We start from the raw sequence: 16,848 nt of genomic DNA, 5'->3' as shown, positions 1-16,848 counted from the left end.
ATCCATCTCATGAACACTTGACAATAACTGTGGAACACACAACACTATTTATACACTCATACACTTATTTATCTAATACACATACTTAGTCTACACCTCAAATTTGCACATAATATACCTGTACATACAAAACTGTCTATTGTAATATACCTGCACATACAATTGTCAATGTATATATTGTTATTCCTTATTTACTTGTTCTATATATATATTTTTTTATTATTCTTTTATTATCTGTGTTTTTGTTCTGTCACTGTCATTCTGTTGTACTGCGGAAGCTTCTGTCATGAAAACAAATTCCTCGTATGTGAAAACATACCTGGCAATAAAGCTCATTCTGATTCTGATTCTGATTCTGATTCTGATGTTCCTTGCTGTAGTCACAGCCAGCTTGTTATTCCTTATTTACTTGTTCTATATATATATTTTTTTATTATTCTTTTATTATCTGTGTTTTTGTTCTGTCACTGTCATTCTGTTGTACTGCGGAAGCTTCTGTCATGAAAACAAATTCCTCGTATGTGAAAACATACCTGGCAATAAAGCTCATTCTGATTCTGATTCTGATTCTGATGTTCCTTGCTGTAGTCACAGCCAGCTTTGGCATTGTTTGAATACTGTATGAATACTTCTGGCATGTCTGTCACCGGTTTTGACGTTATTGTTGTGTGTTACATTAAGAGTGATGCAAAAGGCATTTGAAATCTGATTTGAGCAGCCAGAGCATCTAGACTGAGATGCCTCTGTAAAAATCTGATTTGAATTGCACGTCAAACCATCTCCATATGTGGTTTAAATAAAATTTGAAAAACAAAAAATCCGATTTCATGTGTTTTTTGCTGTTCAGACCTTCAAAAACCCATCTGGATAATATCTATTATGCAAAAAAAAAATCCGATTTTTGCTAAAAGTCTTAACAAGGCCTAACTAAAGTCATCATATAGTCAGAGCGAATTTAAACAAGGTGTATGATACTCACCAGCAGGTCTGAATCCACTATCAAGCTCCTTATAGGGCACCTGCAGAGTAGTGTCCAGAGTACGGAAACCCTCTTTCAGAGAGTGCTGTTTGTAATACTCAATCAGTCCCTGGACAGAAAAAAATCACAAGTTTAAAAGTTTATTTCAGGGATTGCCTAAATGTTTTGCCAGCTGATCTTCTTTGGCCTAAAATATTCACTTAAAGTCCCCCCTGTAATTTTAAGTTAATAGTTCAATAATTTAACAACACATTCCCATGTTCACAGTTCTATTATTTGTTGCTTAATGGTTAAATCACATGAAGGCAAACAAACAAAATATATAATCTTTTTAGTAAGTGCTTTTGATTATTTTTATTTATTTCCATAAGTTCGCACTTACATATTATCAGATTGAGTGAATAGTATGCATTTTTGGCATGCTGTCCAAGGGGAGGGCTCCGAGCTCGGAATATAGCCCGAACCCAGAGAACTCCCCATATCCCCAAGCTGGGAGAAGAATAGTTAGGAATGAGGAGGGATGCCCGAAAAACTGTTGTGGGACAGAGGTAAGTTGGCTGTATATATTTACTATCATGCTAATTAAGTTGATTATCTGAACGTGCTCCACCTGTGCTGAATTAGTTGATTATCTGAATGTACTCCTCCCGAACTTTGTTCAAAAGATCATTTAATTTTACATTTTTATGAGTTCTGTCAGAACCACTATCAGCAAAGATGATTGACAATTAGCATACAGTTTGGATTGGTGATATGGTTCTGTTCTGGGCAAGAACTCCCTGCACATCCATGCAGCCTAGCATGGATAAGAGCAGGGAGAGCAGTGATAACCCCCAAAACAAAACCATATGCTGATATCCCTCATCACAAACTGTGTTGAAAATCTCAATGCCTCAAGCAACAAGCATGTTGCCCTTACCCAATAATCCAACGAGTCTGTTGCCAAAACCCACATAAGCCATAGCAACAAGCATGACATAATGAGCATGTTGCCGATACCTGAAAAGCTTAAGCAACATGTTCTAAATAACAACCCGCTAGTTTAAGACAAGCATATTTCCAACAGAAACCAGATATCCTTAAGAACAAGCATGTTCCCAATACAAATACTAACTCAGTCACTTATAGGTAGACGTGAATCAGCTGATGATATATGGTCCATGATATATGAATTAATAATTATTCAGTACTATTGTATACATTAAAGTTTTCCTTATTACATGCTGTCACCACAGTATATTTTATTAGGGAACTTTAGCATTTTATAACCATCTAGAATAAAATTTAAAAAGGTTGCAGTAATATTGATAATTCTAATTAATAGCTGGACTCACATTATTAATTATGCTAATGAAATACAGAAATATGCAGATCAGCACATGTTCTGGTTTTTCGATAAAAAAGGCTCAGGTCTCTGCAGCACAGCCAGTGACACTAAATTATAGCACCCTACATATGTATTCATATGGTGATGATAAATAAAGCAAATGATGATGAAGACCAATGCTCTCAAACCCACTTACTAATACAGTCTTGAACATCCTGCTTTCAGCAATGTAGAAACAGCCCTCCTTGGTGAGGATCTTAATGTGCTTTACATCCTTGTTGTACCTGCAGATGGCAGATAATTACTGTAACCATACCAAGATTGTCAATATTTCAACAATGTCGGCCATCTTAATGACGTTTTCTTGGGAATGTGCTGACAAACAAAAGTTAATGCCTAAGATGAGCAATAAGTGAGTGTTAATAAGTGAAGTGAGTGAATGATGACAGAATTTCCATTTTTTTGGGTGAACTATTCCTATAAATACTGGATCTAAAGATGTCATGAGAAGGAGATCTAATGTTCAGTGGTAGGTTATTCTATAACCTTGAACCAGATATATAAAATCCCCAATCCCCTTTAAACATTAAACGTGAGCTTGTTGTGGAGAGCTAACTATAACTATAAGGATGTGGAATAGTGCTGTCAGTCCCTAACTCCAAGTCAACTCATTTAGAGGATAAAATATTTTGACAAAGACCTTCAGATTGGTTTAAGCATGAGACATGCAACTATTAAATGTTCTGAGGTAATAAAGCCCATAGTGAGTATGCAGTGTGGTCACTCACTGACCACATCCATGCTACACATTAAGCTGTATGCAAATTCCATGATGCATAATGCATTGGGTTGCACACAGAGGGAAATGCATGAAGAAATCCAAGCCTTGCATGCAAAAGGACATTCGTGCAAGGACCTCACGGACGATCCGTCACGCCAATTTTATGTGCAATAAAAACACGCTGGCACCAATATATGAAGTTGTATAATAGCTAGACGTACTTGATGCTGATAGCATACTCTCTGCTCTCCCGGCTCCTGTATCGCACCAGGTAGGTGCTGTTCTCTCTCTCCATGAGCTCAGACTCTGCGTGGTGCCTCTCCATGGGTCCAGCGAACCTGCTCGCATGAGCCAACATGCACGTGGTTAAAACCAAAACAACAACACTCAGCACATGCAGTCATGTAGGTTATTTTGTGTGTCATGTAGATATTGGAATAAATGTGACTAAACATTTAGTGTTGAGACTTACCAGGGTTGGGCTGAATAGTCAACTGTCCTTGGTCCCTGTGGATGAGAAACATTATAAACAATGTCATACATATATACACTACAAATTCTATCATGACAACTCTCGGAAGATTTAAGCATGGTAATGGATATAACAATGTTAATGTATTTGGTCTTGGCAGAATAGATATACTACACTTCTGAATTGCTGCTGCTGTTGGTTATTGCTGTTGTTGTAGATTATTGCTGCTGCTGCAAAGCAAGTACAGGAACTTGCTACTGCCAAAATACATATGCCAATACAGTGCTGAAATTATTTAAGACATACCGCTGCTGCACAAATAGCATATAAAATAACACGTAGCAGTTCTATACAGGTGGAGGTGGGGGAGGTGGAGGGTTTCAGAGGAACTCTGAAAGCGCGCTGCAATGCTCAAGCGAATGCTAATCAGCCATTTAAATGTAAAGCAGCAAGTTCATCAGCTGCATATGCAACATGAATATCATCACGCTGTGAATATCATCAGTTTGCATTGAGGACCCATCAACCTGTGCCATCTAGAGTTTCATGACAGAACTTGGCATTTACATCCATTTATGTTTTTCATTATCTATGAACATTTTGCTATAAAGGTTTGTGCTGAAACTAAATTAGTTTTGTTTACAGATATTATATATATAGTCAAAGTTGAATTTTCACATATTCCTTCTGAAATCATTCTAATATGCTGATAGCACATGTGACAGTAAAAACATTTATAATATTACAAAACAATTCTATTTCAAATAAATGCTCCTCAATAAACTTGCTTTTCATGAAAGAATCCTGAAAAAAATCACAGCTTGCACAAAAATACTAAGCAGTAAAAACTGTTTTCAACATTGATAATAATATGAACTATTATTAATAACTAAGCACCACATGAGCATATTAGAATGATTTCTGAAGAATCATTTCTGAAGAATGTGACACTAAAGACTAGCGTAATGGCTACTGAAAATTCAGCTTTGCCATCACAGGAATAAATTACACTTTCAAATATATTAAAATAGAAACCATTATTTAAAATGTTACTAATATAACAATATTACCGTTTTTACTGTTTGATCAAATAAATGCAGCCTTGGTGAGCAAAGAGGCTTCTTTCAAAAATATTTAATAATCATAATTATTAAAAACTTCTGGCGACCGGTGTACTGTATATAGTAAACACAAATACAAATCAACAGCATTAAAATGATTACGCAAGTCATACAAATATACATACTTACACATGGGCAGGGCTTGACTGCATCACTTGGAAAGAAGCCGGCCTCTTGTGTTGTCAGGATTTTGCCCTGCCAAGACGTGTGGTTGTTAATTACATTATATTTGCCTTGAGGCGATGCTCTCCCCTCCCCTTTGCATTAATAAATCTAAGACAATTAGCTCACAACAAGCAGGGAATCTCATTTAGAGCCACAGTTAATTACTGTTCAGCCCCTACCCACGGTTAAATTCCGTAACGCATCAGAATGAAAGCATCATCTAATGCTGAATAATCATACAGTTTCCACGGCAGAACCTCGTGAATCATGACACTCGCCAATATGCCATTGTTTGATATTGCTGCTCTGAGCATATTTGGATTTATGAATTACATCAGACCCGAGTTTTGTATTATGTCCTCGTGCAATAGATTGTATTGAGCAATCGCAGGCCGGATGCCAGTTTTAAAATAGGCTCATTTCTTGCATGACTTCAGACACAATTATCTGTATATTTTTGGATAAAAACCGACAATTCCCCCCGACTCAGTGTGAAACAACAGCTGGGAGGTTATAATGCACTGCAAATGCGGTGGAACCAGATGCCAAAATTTAGCAGCCTATGATTGATTGTGAGTTTGGCTGAAGGTTTGACTGAGGGTGTAATGAGCCTCTTCTCAAACAACTATAATCCAAAATATATATTTTTCTTTAATAGCTCCCTTTAAGATAATCTTTAACAAGTATGAAATGAATTTCAGAAAAATGCACCTCTACCACAAATTAGATCGGAGCCCCAAACTGGAACTGTATTCATGATTTATTCAGCTTAATAATGTTTAGCCATAGCTTTTGAAAGCCCTTTATATTTGTTATGCCACAGATAAGCGTATGATAAAGATTAAACTTATTACCCCATTAGAGTAAACCGTTGGCAGCCTAAAGGATCAAATTAAATTACAGTGATCGATTGCACTGTTCTGGCAACGGGACAGAGATAATTGTCTTCCAGTAACATGAGAGATGGATGCTTAGTGCTCTGTAATTCCATTCTTTGGTGTCATGGGACCCTGAAGATTTAGTAGCCTTATTAAGAGTTAAGTGTCATTTCACACAAGATAAAATAAACCAGTGATGTACATTATCATTCAACATTAGCGCTTCTCGCTCCCCTCTATGACCTGCCTAGTGTGTGGAGAACCACGGCTGACACGCACGTCTAGCCACTGCCCGTCGCAGTCTGTTGGCTCAGTGAATCTCTTGGCATCCATTTTTGAGCTGTAGGGTTTTTTTTACCTCGGTGTGTGCTATCAGGCAGAAATGGCCCAGCATAAAGCATGGGAAATCTCACTAAGTGTCTATTCCCCGCCGAGCTGTTCGAGACGCGTTGGCCAGATTGGGGTAACACCAGGAGGAAGATGAGGTTTTAGTGTCACCATAAACCATAGAGAAAAAAAGCCACAACAGCCCGGCACAAGCCAGAAATAAATTACACAAGAACAGTCTGTGACAATAAACTTGAGACAAAACTGCAATGCTGAAACATGCCTGACTGTACTCTGTAGTCACTATATCTGACGGCTCATTTAGGTATCAGTTCATATTAGACAGTTCATTTCAGTCATTATTTAGTTTACACTTTTGTATATTGTACTAAAATTGTAATTACAGATTGTTGAGTACGGAGTATGGTAAATTGAGTACAGGTCTGTTTGTATTTTCAGTAGTAAATACAGTAATTGTCCGGCAGCCATATCACCCTGTAGCCCAAGACTGATTACCCACTGAAGCGAAGCAGGGTTGAGCCTGGTCAGTACCTGGATGGGAGACCGCCTGGAAAAATTAGGTTGCTGCTGGAAGAGGTGCTAGGGAGGCCAACAGGGGGTGCTCACCCTGCAGTCTGTGTGGTGTATACCCCAGTATAGTGACGGGGACACTATACTGTCAACAAGCACCGTCCTTCGGATGAGACGTTAAATTACTTTAAATCAAATTTTATAATTAACTTCCGTTGGCTATGGAAATACAGGTCATTGCATTTATCTTTTTGTTGAAATGTCGCATGACATATCTGTGGAAAAGGTTATGTGTGCCCTATTTGCTTTGATATATGTTGTGATCAAGCTTCAGGGTCCCATGACACCACAGAACACAATTCCGCTATTTGGTGTTTAAATAGTGCTGTACTTCATCTGACCTGCCACCAGGAGCTGTGAGGATCGGCACAGATGACCTCTATGACATCACCAATCTGAGCATTCAGCGGTGGTCCGCCCAGAGGACTGGGAACCCCAAAAAAGTCTCTGATGACTAGCATTTTTGGCAAACCTGTAAAAACAAAATGTGACATAAAATCAAAACTGCCACTATTCCTAAAACATGTTCCTGGTCTTCTTTTGCATGTTGCATTTGTATACATAATTCATAATTCCAAATAAAAGGTTTTTGACCTACTTTACTTCTAAAAAGTTTAGATTTTTGGGTGACCAACCCTTTTATATTTGAACCACTTGGCTCCATTTTGGTACTTAACATCCAATTTTTACAGTCAGCAATTAATTTCCAGTGGAAACAATCAAGTCCTAATTGAGAGTAATTAGGCAAAATATCTCTCCCAAATAAAAAAATACAAATAAAGAAAAAAATAAAGCCAGAAAAATACCTCTCAAACCAGCAGTTAATGAAAATGTTACCCCATATCCTTATGATACACTTAATAACAACTATTTGGAGTGGCTTTTTATAAAGTTTATAAAAATTAATTTCACATCAAGCTTTACAACCAGTGTTTTTGCTCCACTACAGCATTGTGCTGTAGCTCAGTGGGTGACCCTTCCAAGCCAAAGCAAATGTCCACTTTTCTCTTTCACAAAGGACAAATAAAGTGACGCAAAGCAGCAATTGTTGTTTCCACAACCACATCCACTAAATCAGAGGCAGTGACACTAACCAATGACAGAGAAGGAGATCATCTGAGGCCGTTTCTTACACTAGAGCCCAAAGAACATAATCTGAGACTGAGGCTGGGGGTTTCTTCTAGCATAAAACAGCTCCATTGAGTATCCAGTCTATAAACTTGTTGTTTTTAATACTGCCAGGTGCCCAGGTCTTAAAGTAGACCGTAAAATCTGTTGTTTTACATGTATTGGAGAGGTTTATGTGGATCTATGCTTCTAGACTGAACTGCATGGTCCTCGGTTACTAAACTAATGTTTTTGTCTTTGCTTTCATAAACTGTATAAAAGCTACAGTAAATAGTATGTGATCATTAAGCCTTTTGACATAATACAGTTAATTAAAATATGACAGTTATAGTGACTTTTACAACTATAGGCCTTTTACAACCAGGAACTGATTTTGTGACAGCCAAGGCATGTTTCTGGTAGTGATTATACAGTATAGTGTAAAAATATATTTAAAACAGAAATATTGTAAAATATTATTACAATTTAAATAACTCTTTTCTATTTTAATATATTTTAAAATATAATTAATTCCTGTGATGGCAAAGCTGAATTGTCAGCAGGCATTACTCCAGTCTTCAGTGTCACATGACCATCAGTGTCACCATAAAAAAAATCATTCTAATGATTCAGTGCTCAAGAAACTCTTCTTATATACATATCCTAAAAAGTATAATAAAATAAAAGGTAAATATTTAAATTCGATACTACTACTAAATCAAATTCATTCATTCATTTATTAAATATAAATTCCAAAAAGTATTTTTAAATTATACAAGATTAAGTGAGAATTTGATAATGGCAAAGTAATCTTTATGTAAAAAATAGTGGAAAGTACAGATATGGATCAATTTAAATAAATATTTATTTATAACATATACATTAACAATAGCAATAAATCATAATTTATTGATTCTACTAGGCAGAGGGTATTATGGGAGATGGAGTATGGTAAGGAAAAGGTGATGGAGACCTCCGGTGGCGACTGGGAGGAACAGCAGGGACCGAATTCATGACAAAACCCCCATTCGAAGGAGCGCTTCCACAAGTTCCTAAACAGACTAGGAGGAAGGTGGAGCAGAAGCAGATCAGGGGGAGGGATGGAGGGCCAGGTCCATGTAGTGGATGAGGACATGGGGACTGAGGCAGAGCAGGCGAAGCAGGAAGCCAGGGCAGAGCAGAGTGCCAGGGTGGAGCTGAGGCTGAGGATCACCAAGGCGGAGCAGGTGGAGTTGAAGACCTCCACGGCGGAGCAGACAACCACCAAGGAAGAGCAGTCAGAGATGGCCTCCTTGGCTGTGACAGGGCAGACTGAGTTCTGAAGTGGGCACCACCACCTTGAGAGGAGCTGAAGTGGACGACGCCGCCTCAAGAGGTTCTGCAGCGGGAGCTACCACCTCGGGAGGAGCTGGAGCGGTGTGTGTGGCCCAAACACATCAAATAGTAAACCCCATGATGGGGAGTGTGTCAGATAGAGGAATGACTTCAGGAACTACAAGGCTTTGAAGCATTGAGAGTGCTGAGGCAGCGGTGCTTGAGAGCGCTGAGGCTGCGGAGTAGCCAGTAGCTCGCACCGACACCATCGGTGGATCTGCCACAATGGCCATCAGCCCCAAATGCCTTTGGAATGCCTGAGTGTCTTCAAATGCAATGTTCACGATGACCGGGAACACAGGAGTGACATCCGTGATGGTTGAAGACTGTGGCGTGACATCCACAACAACTGGAGGCTCAGGCGTGGTGGCCATGACGGCTGGAGGATCTGGACCATGTTGTGACGAGAATCTGGAGTGGCAGCCGTGACGTGAAGAGGCTCTGGAACAGCAGCTGTGATGTGAAGAGGCTCTGTAGTGGTGGCTATTACGTGGAGAGGCTCTGATGTTGGCACCACTGGGCTTGGGAGTGCTGAGAGTATCGCTTGAGATAACAAGACGAGGAATCCAAGATGGGCCAAGCTCCGCTGCCGCCGGAGCTTGCTGGTGTTGGCCAAAAGCGCATAATCCAAAAATTCATAGAGTGCCCCTCGAGGACCATCACGGATGAGTATAGTTTTCAGTGGGTGGAAACACTCAAAAAGCCGCTGGACCCGGGTATGGCTAAGTATTCTGTTATGGAGCTGAGGCTTTATTTAATAGAGCGTAGTCAGAACAGGCAGAGTCAAACAACAGCAAACAATATCCAGGGTGAGACAAAAGAGTAATCCAAGAACAGACAATGGTCAGGGCAGGCCAAACAATCACAAAAAAACATGAAACAGAGCAAGCAGTACTTAACCCTGTGTGTGTGTGTGTGTGTGTGCATGTTTATGTGGTTTATGAGGACACAAATTTGTATAATAACATGGGTATGACATAGGTATTACAACGAGAAGGTGATTTATGAGGACATTTTCAGTGTCCCCGTAATTCAAAAGGCATATAAATAATTCAGAATGAGTTTTTATGAAAATCTAAAAATGCAGAAAGTCTCCTGTGAGGGGTAGGTTTAGGGGTAGGGTTGGTGTAGGGCAATAGAAAATACGGTCTGTACAGTATAAAAACCATTACACCTATGGAGAGTCCCCATAAACCATAAAAACAAACCTGTGTGTGTGTGTGTGTGTGTGTGTGTGTGTAGCTTAAATAGTCCCACTGAGATGAGTCCATAATCAGTTCCTAGGCAGAGGGTATTATGGGAGATGGAGTCCGGTAAGGAAAAGGTGATGGAGACCTCTGGTGGCAATTGGGAGGAACAGCAGGGACCGGATTCATGATAGCATCCGAGCAGGCATCCCAGTGGTCTCAGCACTCTCAAGCCCGGCAACCTCAGAGGTTCTGCTACCCTTCGCTGCCCTTCTAGTAAATGGTGGTTGCCATTTTGTGTGTCTGGGTTATACACACTTCTGAGGCAGCGGCATCCCACTCTAGTCCATGAGTCCGCTCCAGTCCATGAGTCCGCTCCAGAGCCCGCTTCAGTCCATGAATCAGCTCCAGAGCTGATTGAGTTCTGAGTTCTGACTGAGTTGATGTCAGCCTGTGAATTCCCTGCCTGTTCGGTCTCAACCACAGAGGTCACCCTTGAACTCCCCGCCTGTCCTGTCATGGTCAGGGAGGCTGTCCCTGAACTCTCTGCCTGTCCTGTCACGGCCAAGGAGGTAGTCCCTGAACTCTCTGTCTGTCCTGTCTTGGCTATGGAGGCCATCTCTGAGCTCTCAGCCTCTCCGGTAACAGCCATGGAGGCCGTCTCTGAACTCTAAGGCCCCATCCCAATTCTATTTTATACCCCTTCCCCTTGTCCCTTGAAACAGAGTGTCAAGGGGTAGGGGTGCAAATATTCCCCTAAGAATTGGGACACCATTACTATGCAGTCACACGTCATCATACGTCGTCTAGCTCCTAAAATACACACACCTATACTGGTGTGCATTAGAGCCTTTAATTACCGTTCTATATTAATGCGCTGCTTACTGACACACACACACACACACACATATAATATATATCGGAGATCGCGCAGCTCACACATCCAGGAGTAAAGAAACTTGTCAACGCTGCACCACAACTTTTATTAATAACAGTTTAAATGCTGAATTGCTACATTATATTTTCCAGCAACGAGAGGATAAAATCGATGTTTTTTAAGTAAACTCACTCTAAAAAGAGAAACGCACAGACGCGCATACACGCAACTTTCATCTCTCTCTCTCTCTCTCTCTCGAATTGGCAATATTTGAGAAAAGGGTTTAGCGATTTCTAATTCTAAACTAGCCCCCCTCAATGTCTACAGTGGTTATCGCCCTTGTAATGACATATCATTTATTCATTATTAATTTGTAATTGTAGGGAATTAATGATTATTACTACATTCAGGTTTTGCGAGGACTCGGATCTGAATGTCCCAAGTCCACCTGATTAAACTGATTTCAAATTTGTTAGTTTGCACTTTAAATCCAGGATCGTCCAGCGAGCCGCTGATTCTTAGTATCTTTAACAAATTAAATGTGTTTTCCTGGCCACGGTCAACACAATTATGATTATTTGTAAGCTCTTAACAGAGGTAATTATTATAAGTAAGCTACGAGCTAAGTAGCAAGGGATCTTTTGGCAACAGTTTTAACCTTGAAATTATATGACCCCAGACACTTCTTCTTTATAAATGAAACATGAATTTTATTGGCTAATCTAGATTACATAAAAAACCTAACCAAAACATACACACACACACATACACACAAAGATTCAAGTCCTAAGTCCAAGTCCAAAGATTCAAGTTTTCAAAGTCCTAACTCGTTTTCGCGAGTGGTTTTAAATTCAGCCTAGGAGAAACACCAAGCAGAGATTGTCTTATCTTTACTGCTTAACTCAATTCACCAGTTCAACACCGATGTCAGCAGATAGGATGCGGCGTGGTGCGCTTTGTCGTGCTCACCAAAAGGAAAGCCAGACGTCTTGATCAGGTAAAAGCAAGCCCCGAATCTGTGTTGCAGTGGGGTTTTGATCCACGGCTTAAGTCCATCCCACAGGTCGCTGTTCCAATCAGATAGTGGCTGCTGGGCTTAGCCACGCCCTGTGTGGTTCCTTTATCATGTAAGTCACAAGTTGGGCTCCATGTCTTTGCAGGGTTTAATAACTTCTATAAGGTGTCGTACAACACACAATGTTCAAAATAAAACATTTTCATCCATACCAAGGTTACTTAAATATCATGACCATTCCTACAAGCCTAAACTTCGCATATCTGGCATACACGGAGTACCTTTAATCACTTTATCTATAAAAAGGGTTATAAAATATCGATTAATACTTCATAGGTTACAATAACACATCAAGCAGAAAGCATATTTTTCGTGAGTATATTGCTCCGATACTTTCAAATGATTTTTACTGATTGTCTTCTGAATTGTCTGTGTACATTCTGTTTCTTCTAATGCAAAGGAAGTAAGGGTTTCGGTCATGCAGGAAGCTGGTGGTCGAAAGTCATGCTGTATAAACCTCATGTTCGTGGGCCTGAGGGCATCAGTTAATTTACTCATCCTTATCCTGCTGGATATACTAGTTCTATACATTCGCAATCACGAGGTATCCATATGTCGTGAAAGGGCTTTTAAGTCCTGATACCAAAGATAGCTTTGTTGTCTCCTGATCGAATTAGTTTCGATCTCATGAGTAGATGAGTTCACCATACTGACAGGACATAGACCCAGAATATGGGACTCATGTGCTGGGTGATTTAGCAAATCTCGTGATGGCTGATATCAGTGTCCGTTCATAGTTAGAAATCCCTACACCCTGATCAGACATGAAAATATGTTGTGGCACTATCGTGCAGTCTATAATGATATGACGTTAGTTAGCAAATATTAGCGTGTTTGCAAACATTTCTTTGAGTAACATAACCATAAATATGAACTCACGATTGAATGTAACATAAAACAAATTACTACATTTCGTTAAAATCTTTATTAATGCCAAAAATGCTTACATTTATGTGTCTTTTTGTTCGCTCGGGCAGCCATGTTGCCCCTGAAGCCGGTTTAAACTGAGATAATTCATACCCCTTCGTTTGAAGTGTGGTCCTGAAAAATCTTTGTTTGAAGGGCTGTCTGGCCCTTCCCCTACCCCTCCAACCAAAAGAGAATTGAGACACCCCTACCCCTTCACGTGAACGCGCGAAACGGAGGGGTAGGGGAAAGGGGAAGGGCTAAGGGGTAGAATTGGGATTGGGCCTTAGTCTGTCCTGATACAACCATGAAAGTCATTCCTGAACTCTCTGAATGTCCTCTACAGCCACAGGGGCCGTTTCTAACCTCTCTGTGCTCGCAATTGCAGTTCCATCTGCTACGCCTTGATGGCCCTCATATCCACTGTGGTGGGTTCCAGTTCTGCCTGAGCTATCTTGGTAGTCCCATGCGCCATCAGCTCTGCTGAAGTGGCCCTCAGCACCATCAGCTCCACCCTGGTGGTTTTCTGGTTCACCGTGGGGATCTTCGGTCCCATCTGCTCTGCTGTGGAGGTCATCTTCTCCATCGTGGGGATCTTCGGTCCCGTCTGCTCTGCTGTGGTGGTCTTCTGCTCCGCCTGCTCGACCCTGGTGGTCTTCGGCTCCACCTGCTCTGCCCTGGTGGTCTTCGGCTCCACCTTGGCTTCCTGTTCAGCTGGCTCCACCCTGGCTTCCTGCTCTGCCAGCTGCAATTCCTCTTCCTGTCCATGGGCCTGGCCCTCGATCCCTCCCACTGTTCCGCCTCTGCTTCATCTCCCTCCTGGTCTTTTCTTGTTTAGGAGCATCTGGAAGCCGCTCATTAGGACGGGGGCTATGTCACGATCACCAGCTGGAGTACCCTTGATAACCACCAGAGGGCACTCCATCCCATACCTCTCTCACTCAGTCTTGGACTTCATTTCACATAACCCATTGCCCGATTGTTTTCACCTGTTGCTCATTACCTTTGCTTATATAAGCCATGTCATTATACAAATTTGTGTCATCATTAACTACCTAAACCGGTGCACGCACACATCGATTTCCTAATGTACAACTATACTCTGTTTAAGCTGAGGTGTTCTGAATTGTGAACAATAATATGGTACAGTAGTGGCAATAACAGTGTAATGTGACCACTACTGACTGTTGGACAGCGGAGGAGGAGTTTTCCTGCCATTACAGCCCAATGAATTTACCCTGGCAACTTTGACTGGTGCTCAGCAGCCCTTGCCTGAAGCTAACCAAAAGGATCACACATATTTGACATCCCAGGTGTTTTATGTGGTGTTCACCAAGAGCGTCAAATTTGTGACAAAATTCTTAAATCATAACATACAAGTACAGTACAGACTCAAAGCAGATCTGTGGAAGAGAAAAGTGTTGCAGTAAATGACCTATCCATGTGAGGAAACCTCAAAAAAGAAGATGAAATCAAAGAAGAAGAAGAGAATATCCCATGTTATGTTTTTGGATAACTTATAACTTGACTTGTTATCTTCAGTTTATCAACTGCCTGAATCAAGGGGATGTTCCACCTGCTGAAACTGGTGTGAAAATTTGACATCCTGAAGAAAGATTCCATTTACGAATGTGCTCAGATCACACTTTCTCAATACAAGCACTTAATTCACTGCTGTTACTGAGATGTACAACGTTGTAGAAGCGAATGCTCCAATTAACACAGCCAAATGTCCCAGAACTGTTTTTTCTAAACTTTCAAAAACGGCTTCAACTGTGAGCTTCTATCACTTCAGCTGTCAGCACACTTGAGCTTATTTAAAACCAACACGTTGGTCAAAACACTCTGTTAAATCAGAAATGTATCATTCAAATCATACAGCAATAAAATAAGCGAAGTAATTTTGTGCTGTTTCTATAATATATTGTTTTTGACCACTTCTTCCCATCAACATGAAGACACCTCTTCCAACCTCGACAGCATGTGAAAGTCTCTTCAGCACTTTAGGATTGTTATTTAGTCCCAGAAGAACAAAACCTAACAGCGGCAATTTTGAAAATCAGCACTTGTTTAAGCTGAGCATGAAGTTTCACTATTCTGAAAATAAAATGATGTGGCAGTGTTTTTGGAGGAAAATGAGAATCTCTCCTGACTGTTTATAAGTAATTCTTCTGAGAATGACAAAACACATAAGTTGGCACACCGTTGCCATCTAACTTTACTTTCAAGCTACTTTAATTGTTTTCATACCGGAAACGTGATGTTTTGAGCTGATTGCTCATTTTATATTTGGATGTGCATATATCATATGGTTTGTGACATGGTTCTGAGAATCATTATGACTGGTAATATACAGAATATTCTACAATGCAATTCAATAGAAAATTTGTAAATGTGTAGTTGACGAATAACGCATGGGCTTTTTTTCCAACACTATAGTTTACAATTTAGATAAATGTATTTCTTTAAGTTTCTCACCATTTTTGGCCTTCGCTAGTTTCTATTAAATAGTCCTGCAGTGTGACAAATGAATTTGAAAGTAGTACAAATGCTGTATTAATTTGTGGTCATAAAAGCGAGTGCATGATAATTGCTGTTTAAAGTAGTTTTAGATGGAGTATGATACACTGCACAACATTCCCAGAAGTATTTCAACTACCCAAATATTATTGCATGATAATGGACATAATCCTCAACCTCATCATCATTCTGATGATACGCGGTTTGTTGTTATCATCTGGGACGGCCACATGGATCAGAATTCAAATAATTACTCACTGAGCTCCCAGCAATTGGCACCTGAATGAATCTCCTCATATAAACAACAATAAGGTTAATGATGGGGAGCAAAAAACCATGTATAACACAATAAATGTTTAAAATACAATATATAAAAGAGTTTTACACCAGTCTTGAGAACTTCACAGTCTATATGCAGAAGCATGCTGAAGAGAAAGATACCTACCTGGGTCTTCTTGTTTCCTAGGTGTTGTCTTTCTCTGTGAAATAAGAGAAGGGAGGGAATATCATTAACAGATTCTCTGCAGTATGAACACACTCAGCTATTATTATCTGTTTTTTGCAACACTGGTAAAAATATTGTCAAAATGAATTTACACACTGACAACGATTCTGTTATTCCTATTTAAGACTGCATTCTGTCAGTAAAATGAACATAAATTTAAATGAGAATAAAACACTTCAAACAGCATTATAAAATAATCTTCCTGTATGGATTCTTCCAAATATCGATAAAGAAAGATCATTTTACATTACAGTCTTGAAATAGCATGTGTTATGTTTGAAGTGTACTGTATGGACAAACTATTTAGATTTAGATGAACTTGTCTGTGGTTTCACCTGTGCTTTTTGAACAGCAGCACCTGAAATCATGAGAGAGTAAAAGAAAATTTGTAAAGACAGCAAAAAGGCTGTACATGTACAATTCTGTGGCATTATTTAGAGTCTAAAGTTAAGACTACTATAGACCTCTCTAGCAAGTGAGTACAGTTGAATGAGTTGCCTTTCATCTAGAGAGCCACACTAAGGGAATATTCACACAGAGCACACAATTCACACTTTTTTTTTTATTATAATTTATTTATTATGCTATTATTGTTGTTGTTGCTTTGTGTTTCTTGCTTTGTACGTCAAGTTAAAAATTACACCTATATATATATA

The 16,848-nt window shown here is 39.8% G+C and overlaps 1 protein-coding gene across 1 annotated transcript in view; it reads right to left on the bottom strand.

The window, feature by feature from the left end:
• vav3b (vav 3 guanine nucleotide exchange factor b) overlaps positions 1 to 16,848 on the bottom strand; it is a 71,646-nt gene that overhangs the window by 19,738 nt on the left and 35,060 nt on the right. The window contains exons 18-25 of the mRNA XM_016235452.1: positions 16,528 to 16,550; positions 16,133 to 16,166; positions 6,983 to 7,113; positions 4,810 to 4,875; positions 3,560 to 3,594; positions 3,309 to 3,425; positions 2,503 to 2,590; positions 980 to 1,088 (exon numbers count right to left, since the gene is read on the bottom strand). Of these exons, the coding sequence (XP_016090938.1) occupies positions 980 to 1,088; positions 2,503 to 2,590; positions 3,309 to 3,425; positions 3,560 to 3,594; positions 4,810 to 4,875; positions 6,983 to 7,113; positions 16,133 to 16,166; positions 16,528 to 16,550 (603 nt within the window). The remainder of the gene's footprint in view (positions 1 to 979; positions 1,089 to 2,502; positions 2,591 to 3,308; positions 3,426 to 3,559; positions 3,595 to 4,809; positions 4,876 to 6,982; positions 7,114 to 16,132; positions 16,167 to 16,527; positions 16,551 to 16,848) is intronic.

This window comes from Sinocyclocheilus grahami, unplaced genomic scaffold (assembly GCF_001515645.1).
Source record: "Sinocyclocheilus grahami isolate Dianchi unplaced genomic scaffold, SAMN03320097.WGS_v1.1 scaffold467.1, whole genome shotgun sequence".
Taxonomy (NCBI): Eukaryota; Metazoa; Chordata; class Actinopteri; order Cypriniformes; family Cyprinidae; genus Sinocyclocheilus; species Sinocyclocheilus grahami.
The sequence above is the reverse complement of the archived record's forward strand: the minus strand, read 5'-3'. Positions and strand labels throughout refer to the sequence as shown.